This window comes from Podarcis filfolensis (assembly GCF_964270895.1).
Source record: "Podarcis filfolensis genome assembly, chromosome: 3".
Classification (NCBI taxonomy): Eukaryota; Metazoa; Chordata; class Lepidosauria; order Squamata; family Lacertidae; genus Podarcis; species Podarcis filfolensis.
In genome coordinates, this window is record NC_139606.1 from 66,580,187 (window position 1) to 66,603,192 (window position 23,006).

The 23,006-nt window shown below is 40.2% G+C and overlaps 1 protein-coding gene across 1 annotated transcript in view; it reads left to right on the top strand.

Moving 5' to 3' along the window:
* LOC310759014 (uncharacterized protein) overlaps positions 1-23,006 on the top strand; it is a 66,344-nt gene that overhangs the window by 14,962 nt on the left and 28,376 nt on the right. The window contains exons 9-14 of the mRNA XM_083605774.1: positions 327-492; positions 2,123-2,883; positions 8,830-9,010; positions 17,467-17,598; positions 20,494-20,750; positions 21,738-21,882. Of these exons, the coding sequence (XP_083461900.1) occupies positions 327-492; positions 2,123-2,883; positions 8,830-9,010; positions 17,467-17,598; positions 20,494-20,750; positions 21,738-21,882 (1,642 nt within the window). The remainder of the gene's footprint in view (positions 1-326; positions 493-2,122; positions 2,884-8,829; positions 9,011-17,466; positions 17,599-20,493; positions 20,751-21,737; positions 21,883-23,006) is intronic.

Genomic DNA, 23,006 nt, shown 5'->3' on the forward strand with positions numbered 1-23,006 from the left:
CCTATCCTGTCAAGAGAGCTTGAACACACTGCTGCAAGCACTGTGTCCGTGGGTGTAGTTGGGGGGGGCAATTGCCCCCCCGAGCAAGTAAATCAAGAAAAATACTTAACTAACCGAGGTTCTGCCCCCGCCCCATAAATCCTCCCTACACCCATGACTGTGTCCACATCTTCAGGCCCCATCAGCTTACATTGATCCCACAGCACCATACTAGACATGACATACTACAGTCTCAGCAGAGACTGCAACGGCTATGGGAAAAAGTTTTTGGCATTTAGTGATGTCAAAGACTAATGTATTATTATGTTTCTATCCGTTCTGTTTAGTCCACCCATCAGTGACTATGATGTATTTAAAAAAGAAAAGGATCATGGTTTCTTTGAATCTCAGGAAGCTATTATTGTTTTAAGCACCTATCTACAAGAGCTGTTGAAAAACATAAAAGGCCTAGATGAAAAATCCCTGAAGGAAGAATTTTTGAAGCTGCTACAGGTAAAATTGGTAGTACTTTTTGTTTAAATAATTTATCTGTTGCACATATTCTGTAATGTTAAAATCTAGTTTAAATATCTAGTTTCAAATATGACCTAATGGAAACCATTAGTGATAATATGTTCAGAAACTATTCAGGCCATCAGAATCATTTTAAGTGAGTTCCTATCTTATAAACCTCAGTTACTACTGAGACCCAGAAACAAGCATGACAAATGACCTGGAATAATACATGGAACCCCAAATCTGTTCCATGCACATAGTGGATTTAACAACTAAGGCAAAAATATTTTTATGGAGAGTTTCTGGAATTTATTCTCAGTCATACACATACCTTCCTATGATGATTCTTCAGAAAACAGTATATCAATTAATATCGTTAGCTTGCTTTTTGTTTTTGTAGTTTGCCAAACTATTAATTCATAGGTATTGATCTCTCCTTTGCCAAAACCTGATTAGGGCATGCTGCCAAAAATATTGCTACAGCTTTTACTGTGAGAGAGAAGGTTCAGAAAGTTTCTACAACATTTAAAGGCCTCTCCAAAATGACATAGGGCTACAGGAAGGCACATATATTGGCCATGTTTGATGGGGATGATGGAAGCTAGAAGTCGAACATTGGGAGGGCCACAGGTTCCCCATCCCTTCTTAGCTAAATCAGGAGTCTGCTTTATACTGAGAGATTAATCATATAACCCATCTGCAGAAAACTGCTAAATGCATAAGCAGAAACTATATTAATTACACTTTGGCCTCAACTTTTCTGGAACATCACTTGTTAAAGGTAAAGGGACCCCTGACCATTAGGTCCAGTCGTGACCGACTCTGGGGTTGCGGCACTCATCTCGATTTATTGGTGTACAGTTCATCTCGATTTATTGGGAACATTGGTGTACAGCTTCCAGGTCATGTGGCCAGCATGACAAAGCCGCTTCTGGCAAACCAGAGCAGCACATGGAAATGCCATTTACTTTCCTGCCGGAGGGGTACCTATTCATCTACTTGCACTCTGACGTGCTTTCGAACTGCTGGAGCAGTTGGCAGGAGCAGGGACTGAGCAACGGGAGCTCACCCCATTGTGGGGATTCGAACCACCAACCTTCTGATCGGCAAGTCCTAGGCTCTGTGGTTTGCGTCCCAACATCACTTGTTAGTATTCAATAAAAACCAATTTATTGGTTTAGTTATGTTCTTTCACTAACAGGTGTTTCATACATAACACATTAAAAGGAGGAAGGAGAACTGGAGGGTCACATTGGCCCCCTGAGCCTGAGGTTCCCTGGCTTAGTGGATTGGAACCTGACAGAACAGTAAGTGTGTCTTGGCAGAGAAACTGCTACTTCCTAAGCCGGTTCAAGGTCAAAAGAAGTGGATTAATTCTCATTTTTCTTACATTTCTTATTAAATTTTATTAATATTATACTTGCCTCTTGGGAATTAACCCACAGCCTTTTCACATTGGTTTCAATGGAAGTAAAAAGAAATACTCCAATTCTGACCTACTTTCTCCTGTTACAACAAGCAGAACTCTCAGTAGCCCTTCAACTGCAGTCCTCGAAGATGCACTTGGTGTATAGTAGAGCAAGGATCACTTGGCATACAGATTAAGGTGTACTTTTTCCTTCTTTAGGTTTCTCTGTGGGGTAATAAGTGTGACCTGTCAATGTCAGCTGGGGCAGATAATTCTCAGAAGTCTGACCCATTACTGTCTGTGGAAGAGTTAAAACCTTTTATCTTGGTGGATCACATGGAAATGCTTTGGTCACTGCTTATAAACAAAAAGAACATGAATAAGCAGACTACTAGACTTGACATAGTCCTGGATAATGCTGGTTTTGAACTTACTGCTGACCTTATACTGGCTGACTTCTTGTTATCCTCCAAATTAGCTACTGAAATTCATTTCCATGGGAAAAGCATCCCATGGTATGTGTCAGATACTACAAGGCGTGACCTGAATTGGACAATTAAGCAAATGCAGTCAGCTAATCACAAGGGGATGTCTAGGTGTGGTGTCTGCTGGGAGGGCTATTTGAAAAATGGTGCTTGGATTTTTCATGATCACTTGTTCTGGACCTCACCACATGAATATTGTAGGATGGCTCAAGTGGCTCCTGATTTGTACAGTGAATTGCAGAAGTCAAATTTAATTGTTTTTAAAGGTGATTTGAACTACAGAAAGTTGATAGCTGATCGGAAGTGGGAATTCACAGTGCCATTCCATCAAGCCTTGAACACTTTTCACCCTGCCCCTCTCTGTAGCTTAAGAACACTAAAATGTGATATCCAGGTTGGGCTGAAACCTGGGCAAGGTGAACAGCTTACTAAAACTGAACCTGAATGGATGATCATTGGGAAATATGGAATAATTCAGTTTGATGCTGCTTCGTGATTGGCTTGTGTAAAGCATTGCACTGTTCATGAACACTGTTTATGATGTTTAAGATTGGAAGGCTTACTGGGGTTCAATATTAATGTTATTTATTTTCTTCTACAGATCTTCAGATTTTTAAAGTTGTGTGCAATTGTGAAAGTTTACAAACCCTTTCCTGTTATTCTTAAAGTATCAGAACCATCTTAAAGGCTATCTTTCCTCTATTCTTAAAATATTTTTGGATAGGGTCAAGAAGTGCGTGTTTTAATGGTTTGCCTGCATCTATCCTCTTATACTGTTTTAGTTATTACAGTGCAGCACTTTGCCTTGTGTTGTATGTTACGTTTACAGTTCTTTAGCAGACGTTTTTATAGCTGCTTTGGACAAAATTTAATAAAATAACACATGTAAATAAGCATCTCAATAATTTCTTCAGTATAACAGCTGCATGCATTGGTCAACAGTAGCTTAAAGCAGAAATGAGGAATCTGTGGCCCTTCCCGATGTTCTTGAGACTCCAACTCATATCAGCCCCAATGTTAAGAATTGATTGGAGTTAGACAACCATAGCTTCCCCATCCATGGATTAAAGAAACAGGAGAGGGAGTGTTCTGGATGGCTCTGAATAATAATTATGATACATTCAAATCCAATTTCAGGCCCATGTTTGGTATAGAAACAATGTCTATTTAAGGCAACCTCTCAAAATCACAATAGCTGTTTTCCAACAGATGTATATCTGAGTCTGTACCTTAAACTAGAAGATGTCCATGAAACAAAGTTCAGTTTCTAATAACTTTTATAGGAATATAGGAAGCTACATTACACTCAGTCAGACCACTGGTCCATCTAACTCAGTACTGTCTACAGTGACTGGCAGCTGCTGTTGAGATAGGGGCTCTCTCCCAGCCGTACCAGCAGTTGCCAGAGATTGAACCTGGGACCTTCTACATGCAAAACAGATACTCTACCACTGAGCTACAGCTGTGTCTCAATTTCTCTGATACAATGTTACCAATACAGTGGTACCTCGGGTTAAGTACTTAATTTGCTCCGGAGGTCCGTTCTTAACCTGAAACTGTTCTTAACCTGAAGCACCACTTTAGCTAATGGGGCCTCCTGCTGCCGCCCCACCGCCGGAGCATGATTTCTATTCTCATCCTGAAGCAAAGTTCTTAACCCACGGTACTATTTCTGGGTAGCGGAGTCTGTAACCTGAAGCATATGTAACCTGAAGCGTATGTAACCCGAGGTACCACTGTATGCCTCTTTTTGTAGCCAACACAGTGTTCCACAGATGATTTGGACTACAGCTCCCATCAGCCCCAGTCATCATTGCTAATGGTCAAGGATAACCCGTGTTTTCTATGTGTAGAAACTGTTATCCCCACTTTTCAACATGATGGAATGGTAAATCATTAAATCACATGCACAGTCCAAAATGGAACTGTCCAGACATTGGTTCACCAGCTCTTGTACTGTTTGTGAGAACTAGGTCTATTGTACTGTGACAAATAATGACCTTTTGAGACAATCTACAAACCCTCTTCTCCATATAGCATCATCAATTTGCATAGTACATAATATCACCTCTAATCACATTTTGCATAATATTTAAGCCTCCAGGGACTCTCCACATCTGTTATTGATTGAGGGTATTTATATTCAACGTTATATTCAACGTTAGTATCCAATCCACCCAAAGTGTTCCACAGATGATTTGGTCATATCTCTCCCTTCCTAATTCTCTGGTAGGCTGATTAAAAAACGTTTACATTTCTTTCTTTCTGCTTGTTCCTCGAACTATAGGGCAAGAATCCATGGCCATATGCAGTTATTGTATTTCAGATTGATTAGTGGTGGCAAAAATCAGTGCTTCATTTGCAGTTTGAGAGATGTCTTTTATTTGATTAGAAAGGTTTTCAAATTTCTGTGCAAGTGGTGCCAGTGCAGTAGTCCAGTCACATATTAGGGCTTGGCAAATTCTGTCAGTATAGGAATCCGAGTCTCTATCGACCTCCATAAGTGCTGCCACTTTCCCACCTTTCTGTGGGCAAGTGTTGCCTTTAGACATATCAGTATCTGAGGCCTTGTCTGAGCCCTCAGATATTGAGCCTTTATTTGCTTTTTAAAAAATAGATCTAAACATGTGGTCTTGCATTTAGATCCTCAAAATCCTTGAATCATTACCATTCCTGGTGTGTAAAAAAAATTCTATACCAAAGCCTATGGTTGTCTTTCAATTAGATTTGCCCCGTCATATTCAAAGACATAAAATTATGCCACCATTTAGCTTTGGAACTAGCGACACACCCATTGTATTTGTTGTGCTCAATGTGGCAATTAATATATGCATTATCCATCACATTCCATCACTACTTTATAGGGACAACACACAATGAAACTAGATGAGATACAAAATGCTAATTAGAAACCACACCAGCAGCAAGAGAACATGATTGTCATCAAGATCACAACATGCAGAGGGGAGGTTTAACTTTAACCCATTTTTTCTTAACCACAAGCCTTATGAAAAAAATTAAGTTATTAGCTGAGCTTTTCTCCTAAGTCTAATAGCTCTGTCTGTGTCTGTTTTTCATTAGGATTGTGTTGGAAGATGAAAATATGGAATCTCTCCTTCCTGCATATTGTGGCCCTGATGAAAATTGTTTATGTGTATTTGCTATATATTTATATTTAAAATTGATATTGTATGCAAGAACATAAACATACGTGAGACCACTTTTTCTTTGGCCCACAGCAGACACCAGGGGTGTTCAGGGGGTACTGAGCATCTGTTGGAGAGCCATACATTCCCTGTATCTGACAGTTTTTGTACCAGTGTCCCATACACCAGCATCACTAGACTACAGTTAAGTCATACCATTATAATAAGAGCTTTCAGGTGTTGGTACAGTTTCTTATTATGCCACCAATGTACATGACACTTTACAGAGTACTGTAGACTGAACAAAGGGTCTCTCTTTGCGAAATAATGTGAGTTTTGGCATCGAAAGCCATTTTTATTTGTAGACTTGCTGCTCCTCACAATGCATACAAAATACACACAAAGTATATGGTTTCAGTGTATTACATGTGTTCATCTGTGTATGAGGTCTCATAGTAGTTTACAGGTTTAAGAATTACTGATGCAGCATGGGATAAATGCATGCAGAAGTGATAACAACACAAAGAATATGTACACATTCAGACATGTCAGAAGCCAAGTCACAGTTTCTCTGTGTTACTGTAGGTTTTGTGCTTAGCAAATGCTAGAATCTTTTATGTTCTCTAGAAATAGAGGCAATTAAATAAGTTTTAGTCTGAAAATGCAGTACTTTTCTTAGCTCAAAAGCTTGACCTTCCTGATGATAACATCTTTATTCATGCAATGTAGTGGTAGTAAAAACATACTAATTATATCTGCTCCCCTCCCTCTTTCTGAAGTTCTTCTATAAACAAGATTCTACATATGTTACGGGTAGAATGCCAGTTTGTAATAAATCTTGGGTACATTGATATTTGGTAGTCAGCAAAAAAATTTCTAATCTATCTAACATCCTGTCCAAAGTTCTGGCAATTATCATAGACAAGGCAAAGTGGTCCACAAGAAGAACAAAGGCTTTGTTCCCTCCTTTCTCTTTTTATTAATAGGAGAGAGTTCTCCTTTTGGAAAGGAAATTGGCACACTTTAAAAAGCTGGTTAAAATATATCTAAAGAGGGTCATGAAAATCCCACACTCCCACTACTGATAAATAGTTAAAAAATGATTAGTGGACTCTAGTGGAAGCTTGCCCAAGTAGAAAACTTAAATTGTTTTCTAAGTTTCCACAAAAGGATTAAAGGCTTATCTGAGATTTTTACTAAGTGTTCTGGATTTTACAAACCTCTACCAGTAGACTTTTATGGGCTGAAATATGATTTCTGAGGGAGATGACCTAGAAGTCTAATGAATTTCATAAGCTGGTCTCAGTTCTAACTAGTTAATTGTAATTGGGAATAGAAGCTGAATTCTTTAGCAGCCTGCACTTTAAGATCCCAATTTTTTGGCGTATTAAGTTAAAAGACATGATTTGGGAGGACAAGGCAGGATATCAATCATTAAAATGGTTATTATTTGAAACACTGTTTCATGCCATTAGTTCCCTCCTTACCTACTTAGCAAGGTAAAATAATATGGTTATGTACCAGCCTAATTTTCAGTTTGGATTCAGCAGTTTGTAAAACAGAAAGCCTCCATTCAGTGTATTAGTGGGTTCTCCAATTCAATTCATCCATTCGAGTCCATTTTCTCTACCTCCTCTCCCCAGACCCCACTTCACTAGCAGGAATTCAAACAACGGGTATACCTTCATACCCCCTTTATAAAAGCAGATGAAATGTGAGGGCACGGTAGCCCCTCCAGAGTGGATAAAGCCTGCCAAATTACAGACAAATAAATCCAGAAGTTCCATTGCTGATTAAATACCTTAAAGGATCACTCTCTAATTAATATATATATAAAGACAGAACTGTATGAAATTTGCAGGAAATAGTGTCCCTTCTGGGGACATTATTCCTGCCAAATTTCAGAAGGATAGCTGCTGTGGCTTTCCTTAAAGGGCAAGGTTCACATTGCGGGGCAGGGCAATCAGTCTGAAAATTGCAGGCATAAGGAAAGGTAAGAAATGTGCCAGATTTCAGGCAAAGAAATCCAGGATCATTTGTGCTAGGTACTTACAAGCTTTATGTGTTAGTCACAGCAGGGGTGGGGAATTTTTTTAGCCCAAGGGCCACATTCCGTTTTGGGCAACCTTCTGGGGGCCACCTGTTAGAGATGGAGGCAAAAGTGGAGCAATTGATGTGATGTGCCATTTTTAGCAGTCTTCAGATATCTGAAGACTCGTTCCCTACTGCTCCAGAGGGCAAAAACGAGAACCAATGGTGGAAACTGCAAAAAAGCAGATTTCAGATAAACATTAGGACAGGGGTAGTTAACCTGTGGCCCTCCAGATGGTGTAGGATTGCAGTTGCCATCAGACCCAGCCAGCATTTCCAATAGTTGGGAATTGCAGTCCAACAACATCTGAAAGGCCAGCCATCCCTGCACTAGGATAAACTTTCCCAAGGTAGAAATTGTTCAACAATGGAACCGACTACCTAGGGAGTAGTGCTCTCCTTTGCTGGAGGTATTTAAGCAGAGGCTGGCCAGCCGTCTGTCAGCAATATCTGTCGACTATACTGTGGTTGCATCACTGCAGACTGCATTTAGCAGAGAATTTGGTTAAAAAACCTTCATGCTTCCTTCTAACTCTATTTTTTTGCTCCCTGGAATATCTAAGATGCTGTATCTGCTCTCCTTTTAAAGTGTTTAAGCTTTTAATATATTTGATATGTTTACATTTTTATCATTAAAAAACAATGAAACAGGAAAACAGGATATAATATTTTAAAAGAAAGAATAAAGAAGAGCAGCCATTTGTCGTCAAAGCTCTAAACTTAGGGCTGTTTCATACGTACTTAGGTGTATATACGCCTATAGCACTTAAAGTGTGCACGAAACGCATAGAGAATTTGCTAAGAATACAAGATTTTAAAGCGCAACAATACAATGTGTGGAAAAGGCGTTTCAAATTCTCCCCACCCACCTGCAGGAAATTACAAATTAACTTGCGTTGTTCTAACTCAACCTGTAAACTGTTGTAAGTCATTAAGCCTCGCCAGCTTTTCTGGTGCCACCACCAGCCTAACCTGATACGGAGGGCAATGCTTTCCTTGCCCAGTTCCCAAACATTTGGAGGGGAAGACAAACAAACGTTATTCAGTTGGATAAAATCCAACTTCAAGACCTCTCGCGAGAAGAACTAATCAGCCGTCCCCTCCAATCTGCAAGCTCTGCAGTTGTGTGCCTGTTTCCCTGGAGACCGGCGTCGCTTAGCAAGATTTGTGCTGAGGACGCGCGCGGTCGATTTCCCGGGTAAAGTTCTGATCGAACGTTGGAAGCCGCGCTGCTCAGGGCTGGCGCGTGGCGGCCCCGGGGGAGCATGAGAAGCAGCAGCAGCAGCTCCCGCGGGGGCTCTGCCTCTGCCAGGCTCATCGATGTGACCAGCAACGCGCCGTTGTTGCTGCCACCTGCCTCGGCGGCAGCCTCGCTAGAAGCGGAGGTATGGACCCCCAGCTCCAGTCCTGAGCTTCTGGTGCGCGGCTCAGTGCTTTGGGCAGGCCCCGTTCTCTCAAATATAATATCCAGAGCAGGCACCCCCAAACTCGACCCTCCAGCTGATTTGGGACTACAACTCCCATCATCCCCAGCTAACAGGACTAGTGGTCAGGGATGATGGGAGTTGTAGTCCCAAAAACAGCTGGAGGGCCGAATTTGGGGGTGCCTGATCCAGAGGCAAGGTTTTCTCTTGGTATGGAAAGAGAAAGCCTATTAATACATTCCGTTGGTACATGTTGACTATTTACGTGAGTAAATGTGTAAGTGTGTGGAAGCCAGCACCCGCCCTTTTCCTAAATTCAACAGGTGAAACTTTCCTCATCGCTGAATCTCTGTGGTAGGAAAAGTGGCACCTCCTGAATTTTACTCAGCACACAGCTGTTATAGGCATAGCAGCATCACCAAGAAAGAAGACAGAAAGAAAAGGATTCGTCTCCTATCTTGGTACAGTCATGTTGGGATGTGCTGTAGTTCCCTCTGTGTCACTGCAGTAGCTCAAATGTGCCCCCTAGCTTGCGCTTTGTTTTCCAGTTCCTTTTTTAGACCCTTTATTCATGTCATGGTTGAAGTCCTGTTTTAACTCTGGCCAGTCTTCAGTGCTGCAATCCTCTGGTTACGGTGTTTGTCATGTGCCTTGACTATAACTATGCAGTATTCAACCAAGTTACAGTGATAAAAAGTGGTCCACACAGTTAGGCACCAGCTCCCATCAGGTACAACTAGTGTGGCCAGTGGTCAGGGATGATAGAAGTTGTAGTGCAGCCACATCTTGAAGGCCATAGGTTCCTGATGCCTATTTGTACCAACCTTTTAGGTCCTGCTTCAGCTGCTCCTGGCTGAACAGGCAGCAACTGGAGCAGGGCCTTTGCCTTATCAGAGAACATGCCATCCCCCCACCCCATGAATTTTGCTTGGTGCCTACACTGTCATATAGATACTAGGAAGCCATTTTAAGTTCCTGGGACAAATGCTGGTTGGGGTTTTTGCCCCTGTTTTTAACGTCTGTTGTTAAATTGTCAACTATTTTCTTTATATGATCTTTCTAAAAAAGATGATAAGCTACCTTAAGCATTATCACCAGGAAAGTGATATAAATAAAACATTTAAAGCATTGTCAATGCACACAAATGCACACTGGAGTTGCAGTTGTTCAACATTGAGAACCTACTGCTGAGTTTTTACAAGTTAGAGACCAGAGCCAAATTGGGATACTCAGATGAAGGGTGGTATATAAATATAATAAATAAAAGATAAATACAAACTGCTCACGAATAATAAGGAACAGACTACAGTGGTACCTCGGGTTATAGGCGCTTCAGGTTACAGACTCTGCTAACCCAGAAATATTACCTCGGGTTAAAAACTTTGCTTCAGGATGAGAACAGAAACCACGCAGCAGCAGCACAGTGGCAGCGGAAGGCCCCATTGGCTAAAGTGGTGCTTCAGGTTAAGAACAGTTTCAGGTTAAGAACGGACCTCCAGAATGAATTAAGTTCTAACCTGAGGTACCACTGTATAATTTTACGCTGTACATTGTAATGCTTATTGGGTAAATTACTATATAGGAGAATTCTATTTCTTTTTATTTATCATCAGTATCAAATTGCAAGCATCCTTTAAAAAAAAAAGTGGTTGCCTAGGATTCTGGGCAAAGGTCTTTTCTAAACTTGCCGCTTGAGACCTGTGACCGAAGATGTCAGATGTCTTTCTGGGGTTTTTAGAGCAAAACGTGTTCTACAAAAATTCAGAGAGTTAGGCTAAGTACACACTATACAAATAAGCATCTCCCAAGAATCCCGAGTACTGCTGTTTGTTAAGAGTCCTACGGATTGTAGATCTATGAGGGGTAAACTATAGCTCCCAGGATTCTTTGGGGGAGATGTGCTTTAAGTATAAGGTGTGTACATAGCCTTTGTTAACATGTTATATTGGACTTAATAATGTGATCAATGGTTTTGTTTGTAAACTATGAATATAGTGGCTGTAAAGATCTCTTACCACATCCACCCCCTCATATAAAGCACTGTTACCACTTTAACAGTCATGGCTTCCTCCAAAGAATGCTGGGAACTGTAGTTTGTTAAAGATTCTGACCCCTAGTTCCCTATCCCAAAGCGGTTTAAACAGTCAGTCTTCATGCCTATGGAACTCTGGGAATTGTAGCTCCATGAAGGGGTTACTCTGTGTATGGTCTCTGATTTTCTAGCTTACATATTATGTCACTGATGTGAATGGGTGACTGAATGTTGTCTTAGTCTTCCGTTTGTGTTCCTCTCTTGTTGGAAGAAACCCACACATCATCAACTTGTCTGACCACTCATTACCTGTTCAGTATAACTTGCTTCATTTGTATTTTTCTTGGACAAGAAAGCTAACTACTAGTAAAAGTTTTGGAAGCAGCAAAAGGGAAGGCCCTCCCTAAAAATAATTGTTCTCTGTCAGTTCTCAAGGTCTGGTAGCAGATCAATCCATTTCATTTGCTGTTTCATTTCATAGAGCACAGCTGCAGTGTGCCTTGTATGGTATAAAGCACTAAAGATTATTGTTTCAATTATACTTAGGTACAGCTTGGTTATTAAAGCTTATCTTTCCTAATTCAAGGACTAAACTGTTTCTTGTAAAATGCTGCAAGAGGGAGTATTTATCCAAGGTTTTCCTCTTTTCAGTTCTTTATCTTTCATCCAACTCAAGGCTTTGATCTAAAGTTCAGAGAAACCCAGGAAGATTGTTGCTCAAGTTTCTCATAGGACCTTTCCAGATGATGGGGCAAAAGACTAAGATTTCATGTGTAGCATTTTATTTGCACTACACTTATACTGCATATAGTTACAACACCTGTAATGTAATACCCAGTCTCCACATAACATATGGAGACAAGTCACTTTGTGGTTTTCGTATGTTCACTTTAACTTATGCTAACCTTTTTCTCTAGAGTCCATAATAATAGTGTATACTACAAACTCATTGATATTTATAGTTAAAATTAGAACTGCAATTGCATCCTCTAAAAAGAAATATCCCACATCATCCAACCACCTTAGGGACTGCACTCCACATATTTGTAGGGTATACTCCTTAGCCTTTTCTTCTCCTGAAGAGGTCCCACAAAGCACTGGGTACTTTTGTAATAACATATTCTCAGTGCACATGTAATGCAAGCCCAGGAACAAAGTTGAAGCATAATCTTGGAATATGGAAGTAGGAGAATGAAATACTTAAAATGGATGACAGTCATGGAAGTGGATTGTTCTGTTTGTTTGTTTGTTTGTCCGTTTACTCACCTACCCACCCACAGGATTTATAGCTGTCTCTTCATTGATACTAAAACCATGATGGGATACAACATAAATATGAGTTTGTGTGAATGTAACCACATCAGATTTCCATGGGGAAATTCCTTGTTTGAAAGCACCCTTCATGTCAAGATTCTGGACTGACATTTGGTGTTGTTTTTCTCTATATCCAGATAATTACCAGCAGTCCTGGATTCATAAACATACAACAATCGCAAAATTGAGCATATTGATTTATTGGATCTATTGTTCAGTTACAGCAAAAAAACAAACATCTTTATACATTTTTTATAACAGTAGCAGCCAGACAAAAACAACCAATCCACTTTTTTTTGCCAGTGAGCAACTACTTATCTCTGTTCTTTCTTCTTTTTTCAGGCTCCCTTCCTCTACAAAGGCAAGGCCTTTTATAGGATTTGTTATTATTTTATAGTAGATAAATTAAGCTCCTCATCTGCACCTTCTAGTAGCAAGTAACGGTTTCCTATTAAGCCTTTGGCATAACCTCCCCATTGCCAAATTTTAAATTGTTAGCTCTTCAGGACAGGGACCTGTTTTCTTGTACACTGTTGCCACAACATTCCTTATTTATTACATTTTAAACCAACTTTTCCTCTAAGGAGCTCAAGGTGACATTTATGGTTCTCCCCCGTCTTACTTAATCTCAACAATAACCCTATGAGGTAGCTTAGGCTGAGAAACAGTGGCTGGCCCAAGCTCATCCAATGAGCTACATAGCTGAATGGGAATTTGAACCCTGGCCTCCCAGTCCCCGGACCAGCACTCTAACCACTACCCCACACTGATACAATACTGATTATATTCTAAAATCACTGATTATATTCTAAATCCTAAGGGTGTGTTTGCGTGGTTGGCTCCTAGGCTGATGAGATTTTGTAAAGTGTACAAACAATCAACATAAAATAACTCTGTGAGCACCTTTTAGGTGCATGGAAAGCCCTTGTGTTTAGAAGGTGACATGTAACTTGCATGCAGATCACGTGTGTTTCTTTTGTTGCAGTCAATTGTCGCTACTTAACTTAAAATATATGGCATGAAATGTGTGAATGTCATACATTTTTATTTATTTATTTAACAGAATGTATTTATCAGTTAACCGTCAAAAACTCATCCGTTTACATATGATGTATCTACATGCAGAGCAGGCTACTTCCTCTCTTAATGGACATTATTTTTCTGTAGGAAAGTGGCTAACCTATTGGGATGGGGGTGGGATCCAGGACAAGTGTAACCATCTGCTCACCATTTGGTGCGGTTTTACTTGCATTTATTACCTGTCCATTTCATAAAACTCTTCTCTTCTGTGGGTTGCTTTTGGGATATGGAAGTATAAAACTGAATCATAGAATCATAGAATCATAGAATCATAGAGTTGGAAGAGACCACAAGGGCCATCGAGTCCAACCCCCTGCCAAGCAGGAAACACCATCAGAGCACTCCTGACATATGGTTGTCAAGCCTCTGCTTAAAGACCTCCAAAGAAGGAGTATGCTTTATTTTAACTGGTCAGCCTGAAGGTTACTGGTCATCAGTAAGGTAATATTGCCTTTGATGACCCAATCGATCTGTTAGGTTCTGAAACTCTCCATAAAAAACCACTGAGCTTTTGCAGCCAGAAAAGCAATTTGCAAACTCTGTGTATGATGAAAGCAATTTTGCCTGTGGTCATAAATCTGTGCTTTGTAACTTTTGGAGTTTCAAAGGCAGTGAGGGCATCCAAGCAAGACACTTCTTTTGTTTGCATTTCAGCTGCTTATCATCCAGATTTCGGTAAAAAAATAAATAACAGAAATATTTTCTTTTTAAAACTTTATTCTGTATTTCTTTCCCTATCCCCAATTGAACTTTAATTTTCCCATCCCTTCTCTCTCTCTCTCTCTCTCTCTCTCTCTCTCTCTCTCTCTCTGTGTGTGTGTGTGTGTGTGTGTGTTTTAAATAAAATACTTGTGATTTGATGGATCATGTGATTAAATGTTTTTGGTGTGGAGTAATGTGTCTATGAATAACACATAGGCAAAGCTGTATGCTTTATTTTAAACAGATTGCCAGTAAAGCGTAATCCCAAGAAGATGGAGACACTATTAGAGTCCAAAATAAATGAATATATCTGATTTATAGATCCAACCCAGCAGAACATGTCAAGGTCTGTTTTTCCTTGCACATAGACTAAAGGGAAACAGAAATATCCAAAAATCACATATCACATTTAAGATGATTATATAAGGTTGACGCGATGGTTGTTGCAAAATGGGGAAAGCTGGTGGGAGTGTTCTCAGCCACATGTTGCAGGGATGCTACCTAGATCTTGCGAGGACAGTTAGTATAATAGATTGGGAGGCATGCTCTTCTTTTGCCTTTGCAACTGTTAAACCACCCATATATGGTAGGCTCCATAAATATCCTGGGTTTGCTGCCTGACTGGAATTGCAAACACAGGAGATGGTTGAGCACCTGGCATGGTGGATGGGATGTGTTAGGCTCTGTAGTTCCGAAGCTATTCTGACACACAGTCTAGGCACATGGATCAGTTCGGAGTGGTTGTTCTCGTCTCTCAGCCGCTTTTACTACAGCATTTCATATGGAAGTACAGCAGAGAAAACCACTACCTCATTACTTTACCTGGTTTTTGATGCCCAGTCATCCAGCAGTTTAGAACAGAAATGAGCAAAATGTATTTGCTTTGTGCATTTTCCCCAGCTTTATTTTATGCAGCCTGTTTCTTGGATCTCAGTGGATTTACGATTGTTAAAATATTCTCTGATTACAGTAACCTTTTAATTGTATATGCTTTAGTGACCATCTGTGCAGAAATTCAACCAACAGGCCAACACTGCACGTTTGGGAAAAACTCATTTGTTGGTGAAATAATACAACCTACAAATAACAACTAAAACAACAGGAGCTGCTTTAAACAAACAAACAAACAAACAAAAATAGTAATGTATAAAAATTTCCCAAGCACCAGAAACAATTTAGGTGCTGTACAATTTCTTAATATACAGCTTTTAAAGGCCTAGGAGCCTTGCTAAACATAATTTAACAGCCATTACCCCCCATCCCATCCAGTACTGTTTGTTGTGTTTTATAAATGCAACAAAATACAACTCACATGCCAGGTATACCTAGTAGGTAATAAAGACAGGACCTTTTCAGTGATGGCCCCTAATCTCTGGGACTCAGTCACATTAGTTCTGGCCTTCAGAAAGGATTTGAATGGTTCAACTGAGATGATTTTCTTAAGTTTACTGCTGGCTTTTAGACTATGTTATTTGACCTTGTGCTAGTTGGAGAGTATACAATAATGGGGGAAAGCAGTGATTATGGCGTAAAAACCTCTTAGATGAGGTGCTTAAAGGAATAATCAACAATATTTAAGCCATAACAATATGAAACATGAACCCCTTCCTGGGTCTGTGAGCATCATACCATTTGAGTACAGAACATCCTTGTAAATAAGCCCACAAAAGTTACTAGCCTGCACCTTATTTTGTCAACCTAAGAGACTCATAATTTCCATGTTGTCTGGAAAAGACTGAAAGCCTTCTCTTCTGGACTGGAACCAGAATGGAAATGAGGCTTGTTTCTTCCATGCAAGCTAGCAGCAGCAGCAGAGAAAGGGGGTTCCCTTTGTGTGTGGTCATCACAGAAACCAAAATGTTGCAAGGAGTAGCGGAAAGAAGGGAGGAAGAACAGAACAATCTGTCCCTCTTCTGCCATCCCACTCATTTGCCAGCACAGAATTCCTTGTTGCCTACAACAAGTGGACAAATTGCAGAAAAGAAGCCTGAAATAAAAGCACTGGAAGGTTTAGGTTTTTATTTTTCATTCAGTCCAGAGTGTAGACAAATTGAAGCCAAGACAGAAGGTGTGTTCAGGCAAACACTGTACCTGTGGGTATTTGGGGAGGTGGGGGCAGAGGCAGGCAGGCATGCTCCATCCCCATGAATATCACCATGTTAGTTTAGTTCCCAGCCTTCCCTGTATTGAGCAGGGAATGTTTACATGGGGCTTCTACTCACATTCTCTTGAATGCATGTTGAGCCGTCTGAATGGTTAGCTGAAATTTGTTTAGATGTCTTTGTCTGATTATTTATACACATAAAGATTAACCCCAGCCCTCCTTAAACCTCAAATCATAGTTGTACTGTTTATCTTTTCTTCATAGCGTTAAATACAATTCTGCTCCAAAAACACATTAGGTTTAATTTTATTCAAATAAACAATGCCACAGTTACCCAGATGTCATGTTAGAAGCATATTTGGAAGGCACGTATTTGATTGTTCTCACTTTCACAAATCCTTGCTTTTATTTAAGATAATTGGGCTTTGGGGGATAACTGTTGCCAGCTGTTCTCAGTCCATAGAAACAACATTCAGGATTCTGGTACAGCAAGAGAAATGTACAAAACTGCAAAATACCAGCAACATCCTGAGTATTGTGTCAGCCAAAAAAATAAAAATCCAAACATGTATTCATTTAAAAACTATATTCTACTTTCCCACTTTAATAGAATGTCTACTTTGACCCATGAGGCTGTTTTGACTTAACCACACACACTTGCCGCACACACTGCACACCTGATGTCATATATGGCATCACCCATTAGGGCAGGCAAAGTTGTGGCTGGACCACGGGGTTGCAGGCACTTCTTATCAGCTGATTGGCAATACCCCGAAAGTCTGGGTCACAGCAGTTTGCAAGCACCAATTTGCAAGCTGAGTATCCTAATGACCAATAGCCATGATATAGAACAGAGGCTTTTCAACACCACTTCCTGGGTCTATCCCTCCAGAAACCATCATAGTCATCATAATACTTTAGCTGCAAATTCTACTCTGGCAAGGCAATCCAGAATTCTACCATGGCTGATGACATCGAAAGTCCCTGAGAGGCCCAAGAAAATTAACACGGCAGCACTCCCCCCAGTTGATTTTCTTGCCCAAGTCATGCACCAGATTGGAATGGATCCAATAATCAGTGTCTCCTCAAGCTGTCTTTAAAATTGGTCTTTTGCAATAACAGAAAAAAAGAAAACAAGAAGTTCTTATTCTTTGCCTTTGACCCTGACTATACCATTTTCACTAGGGAGCTCATAATTATTTTCTGTCGGATGTTCCTGTTACTCGAGAACAGCTGTGCCACTATCGGAATGCAGCAGAAACAGCTCGTAGTGAGTTAGCAGCACTCCTGGTGAAGTATGAATGTTCCCAGGCAGAGGTAAGTTTGGAACTGACATGAAAATGTTTCTTAACCTTTTTGTATCACAAATGTTTCTTGACCCACAGAAAACATCCAGTGAGCTACGCTTACCAGATGGTACATGCTGATAAATGCCTCATTTTACAGGTATCATGGGCATGGTTAGTGTATTTGGCTTGTGCCCAGAGGTTTGTCTCCTCTGAAGTCTCCAAACTTTCTTTTAGGCCTTAGACTACAAACCAGAAGTTTCACTGAGTTCAGTAAGAATGACTGATACTGGACTATAACCTTAGTCTTGTTTCCCCTTGGCTTAGCCATCCAGGTCCCATAGCCCACATACTACTTAAATCTTATTGAAGTGAATTGAATGAGAGCAAGATGGCAGAGGAACAGCTGAAGGTGCTTTATACTGTGTCAAAGCATTGGTCCAGCTAGCTCAGTATCGTCTACCCTGACTGGCAGTTGCTCTCTGAGCTTTCAGAAAAAGGGCATTCCCTGTTTTAAAATGGTTTATTCTGATTAATAATACATTGTATTGGCCATGGCTAACTAACCATTCACAGCACACAAACTGCAGACTTCAGGAAGTTGTTCTCAGGCAAGAAGCATGAGTGCCGCGACATCCCTGTGCATGAATAAGCACATGTACAGTGTTTGCTATATTCACGACGGTATTCTTCTACAATTTGCATGGCCTAAGCATTAAATTGGCATTTCTCATCCTCTAATTTTCAGATTTCAGGGTGGTTTTCTAGTCTTAAGGTTGTGAAGATAGTGGAAGCGACTTGCAAGTGATCATGTGTGGACTGGACCTTCTAAGGACATTTTTTAGGACTGGGCTGGTACCATTAAGTAGAGTGAGGCAATCACTTTAGGTGGCAGATGATGTGGGCAGCAGCAGTCTCCCTGCCCAAGCTGGTCCCAAGTCCCTTGGCCATTCCCCTCTGTTGGAGATTATAATTATGTGTGCCAGAGGCTTATCATACATCCCCTAATGTAGCCTGCTGCCCTCAAGTGCAGTGGAGAACACAATCCCATTCCTAGTGTTGACTCAGCTGCAATTCCAGTCAACTTCTGTCCATGAAATGAGGGTGGCAGTGTGAATCTTCTTCAATACATGGGTAAGCAGTATAATTTACTTGATTTGCAGGTCAGTCTGATGCATTTGTCCATCAAATTGTAAATGTAGGTCACACATGACAAACTAAGAAAATAATCTGCAGCCTTTTTTGCTTTTTCCACATTTTCTGTTTTTAATTAATGAACAGTCCATTAATTGCATGTAAGAGAATGTGCTTTAATGCATAAACTTTAACATTGTAGCAATATCCAGTACATTCAATAGTTGGTTCCTTTGTCTTGTTCTTTTATTGTGGGTGTAGGTTTTTGCTTTAAGAGGTATAGTTTACTAGTCTTTTGAATTTAATCGATCAATCAATTAATTAATTTACTGCCCTTCATCCAAATATCACAGGGCTGTTTACAACATGAAAACACAAAACGCATTACATAGTTGCAAAAAGTGAATACATTTGTTGTTGCCAGATCCATTTAATTAACTTTTGAGTGAAAAGTGATTTTCTTTCCTTATTGCATCTTGTTAGCATGTTAAGTATAGTTCCCATGATTTTGAAGTGCAAATGTCACACTTCAGCATATGGTGAACCTGAAGCTTTTCAAGCACCTGTTTCCATAAATTCTGTTAATTCTGTAAATAGCAGTTCCATTATATTTATTGTGCAGATTAAAGTTTAACTGTAAATGCTGCAGTGGTTCTCTTTATTCCTGTTTAATAATCTGGTTTAAAACCCTCATCCTGAACATGTTTCAACAGATATTTGCAAAATAAAGCAGCATTGACTTTATATTCAGTCAAGCACTTTGGTTCAACTAGTTTGGTGAGAGAGCCACTTTGAGAAGGTCCTGTGGCTGTGAGTGGAAGGCAAAACCTTCCCCAAGAAGCTAATTTCATTTCTGCAACTCACACTTTGACTCCCTCTTCCCCTGTGAGTTTTTAACTGGGAAATTGAGAATTGTTCTTTAAGGACTCAAATTGCTGTTCCGTAACCATATCTTAGCTTGAATAACTCATTTTTGATGTGATTTTTAAAAAAATAAAAAATCATTGTTCAGATAATACAGAAAAAGTAATAAGTCGATGAGGCAGGATGGCTTCCATTTATGAGTTCCATGTGAAATAAGAATAACAATCTTTGCTAAAATCATTTTCCTTTGTCAGAAGTTTGGGAAGTGGCTAGCGTCATAGTAATTTTAAAGAAAGATTTAAATACTGAAAAAAGACCTCCCCCCCCAAAAAAAAAGAGTGTGAGGGGAGGTAGAGCCTCACATAGATACTCAGACATGGAAGATTTATTATGCTGTGTTGCTTGCCCAGAAGCGTTTTTAGGGGCAAGAAGGTGCTATAAAACTAATCTGTAGTAGTAGTTCATTTGGGGCATGTTTTGCAAAGAAAATGTTTTTGAAGAAACTTGGTCTACTTAACATACCCTGATTGATATAGTGGGGTAAAATATTTCTTCCATATGGTACTTTCAGACCAATCCTATGCACATTTACTAAGAAGTGAAAGGCGCAGATTTCACTAGACCTTGCTCTCAAATTCATCTGCATAGGGTTGTATCAGGGTTGTTCTTTTCACATGCAGTCCACCTTGCTGGTTAAATGTAATGTAATACACTGATGCAAGAAATTAAAACAAATTTAAGTGAATAGGCAAATTTAAAACTGTCCTGGGAAGGATGAAATTCAGTAATTAAGATAAAAATTTAATAACAAGTAATTAACTTATGCCCCCCCCCCTCTCCTGATACTTGAAAATGGTTAAAATATGCACTGGGTCATATTGAGATTTTCCTTGCATGCCTGCATTTCATGATCCATTTCTGTTTATAGCTTCAAGATCTTAAATCCAAAATAGCCTCTAAAGAAGTATCTGTTCAGGAACTGAAGGCTGACGTTGAAAGCTATAAGGAGAATGATGCTAGGCAATCTTCTCTACTCCTCTCCATGCAAAGCAGACTCCAGGAGATTGAGAAGGAATCTGGAACAATTGCCTTTTCTAAAAAACAAACAGACCTGAAAGCACAGGCCATTCTCCAGGAGAATTTGGAACTGAAAGAGAAAACCAGTGAACTGGAAAGTAAAGTCAGGTAATGACATCAAACAAACTGACATCTTAACCTAAAATAATTGCCCTAGAGCAGCCTTTCCCAACCTGCTACTCTCCAGATGTTTTGGACCACACTTTGCTGGCTGGAGCCTGGTGGAAGTTATATTGGAAAACATCTGGAGGGCACAAAGTTGGGGAAGCACATGTATTTTCCACTGACATTTTTTAGTTTCTGTGGTCAGTTGGAAAATGAGAGCTTGTATGTAAGAGCTAATAGGATTAATAACACTAGCTTTTTGGGCAATTGTTTTAGGAGACTATCATGGGGACTTTGTCAAAAACCTTACTGAAATCAAGATATGCTACACCTACAGCATTCCCCTGATATATGAAGCTTGTAACTAGATCTTGGTAGCTTGTTGGTTTTATCCTGTTTCTTTGGTGCCTAGAGATAGGGAGGTATGATGTAAAAACCTTTGTAAATGCACTATGGAGTTTGACCTAGACTCCTATTGAGTATAGTTTGTGACTTGATTTCTGATGGAGGGCAGATGTTTTAGAACTGGAATTTTGATTTGGTTTAGTTTAATTACATTTACATCCCACTTTTCCTGCAAGTTGTTGAGGGTGACATCCGTGAAGCCTCCCTGAAGAGAGCATTCCATAAGCAGGGAGCCACTACAGAAAAGGCCCATTCTCGTGTTGCCACCCTTCAGGCCTCTTATGGAGTGGGCACATAAAGAAGGGCCTTAGATTAACACAGGGTGCAGGTTAGTTCCTTCGGAGAGAGGCGGTCCTTGAGGTCCTGAGCTATTTAAGGCTTTATTGGTCAAAGCCAGAAACTAACGAGCAGCCAGTGCAGTTGGGCCAGGATTAGTGCAGTATGCTCAAACTGTCTTGTCCCAGAGAGCAGCCTGGCTGCTGAATTCTGCACCAGCTGAAGTTTCCACTGTGTTGATGTAAAAATGTTCTTTGTTTTGTGTCCATCATATAAGCTATTTGTTTTTTTTGTTTTATATCTTTTTAGAACCTATTTGAATGAGTCCGAAGAGAGCAAGACCCAAGCCTCTAAGGCCAGCAGGGTGCATAATGAATTCATTGCACACCTTTGTCATTTCTTTGACATGAGCATAATAGAGAAAGAAGAGCCACAGGAAATGCTGCTCTCAAAGGTTTATGTTTTATATAATAATTTGAGACATAGCCACATTTGTATGTATATCACCCCAAACCCAGAGTTCCCATTTTTTACCATGTCATGTGCAGTTGATTGAAGAGTCTAATGAGAAAGTGTGACATACATAGCGTCGTAGGGGTTTTGAGGAGGAAAAAGTCTGAAACCACAAATATTCAACAATGGACGTGCCAGAGCAGGAAAGCATAATTTGCAAGAAAGGACATGGTTCTGAAAAAAATGCAGGCATGGATCCAGATTCATATTGGAAGGTCAAGCTCATTTCCGTATCCAGGGCCACAGGCCTAGTTCAGAAAATCCCTTGGAGAATCCCAGTCCTGTTTCAAGAGCCCAGCATTAGGTACAGGCATTCAAAACGGGCAGATTGCTGAAAGGGATATCTAGGAAGGGAGATGGAATCCTTAATGATAATAGCAACCCCTTCTTCCCGCCCACGTTGAGTTTGAGGTTACATCTGGAAAACTAGTGGACACATCAAGAGCTTCTCAATTGTTCCTCTCCATCTACCCATGTTTTACATGCCAGATTGGCATGTTCTTCTCATATTAAATCACAAATAGCTGCTGTTTTACCCTTTAACTGATCTGACATTTAAAAGCAGCATCTCTGTGATTTGTGGGACCACAGAGTGTTATTGAAGCTGAATGATTGACCAGAAGAACCAGCTGCGTCTTCCCCTTACCTGGTGTGTCCACCTTCTGCCACCATTCTACTGCATACCCCTTATTACCTTAATGATAGCTCTTCCTTTTCCCAGGCATTCACAAGGAGCCTACTATAGCCTGCTAAGCACATTTCCAAGGTAATATAATTCTGATAGCCAAATGGACCCCAAACAATCCTGTCCCCCTGAAACAAGCCAGTGGTAAAAGTATTCCAGTGGTTAATATGTATGGTAATAATGAAAGCAGCAAAAGACCTAAGGCCGGAGCAATGCCATAGAGCACAATCTAGCATTTTATAGGTGGTTGGCCCTAAGCAAGCTCCTTGCAACGTTTCTTGACATAAGACAGGTTCTTCCATATTCACCACCATCACACATTTAGCCTTGCTTTACAGCTCGATGCCCAAGAGGTAGAGAAACTGTCAATCTTGAAAAGG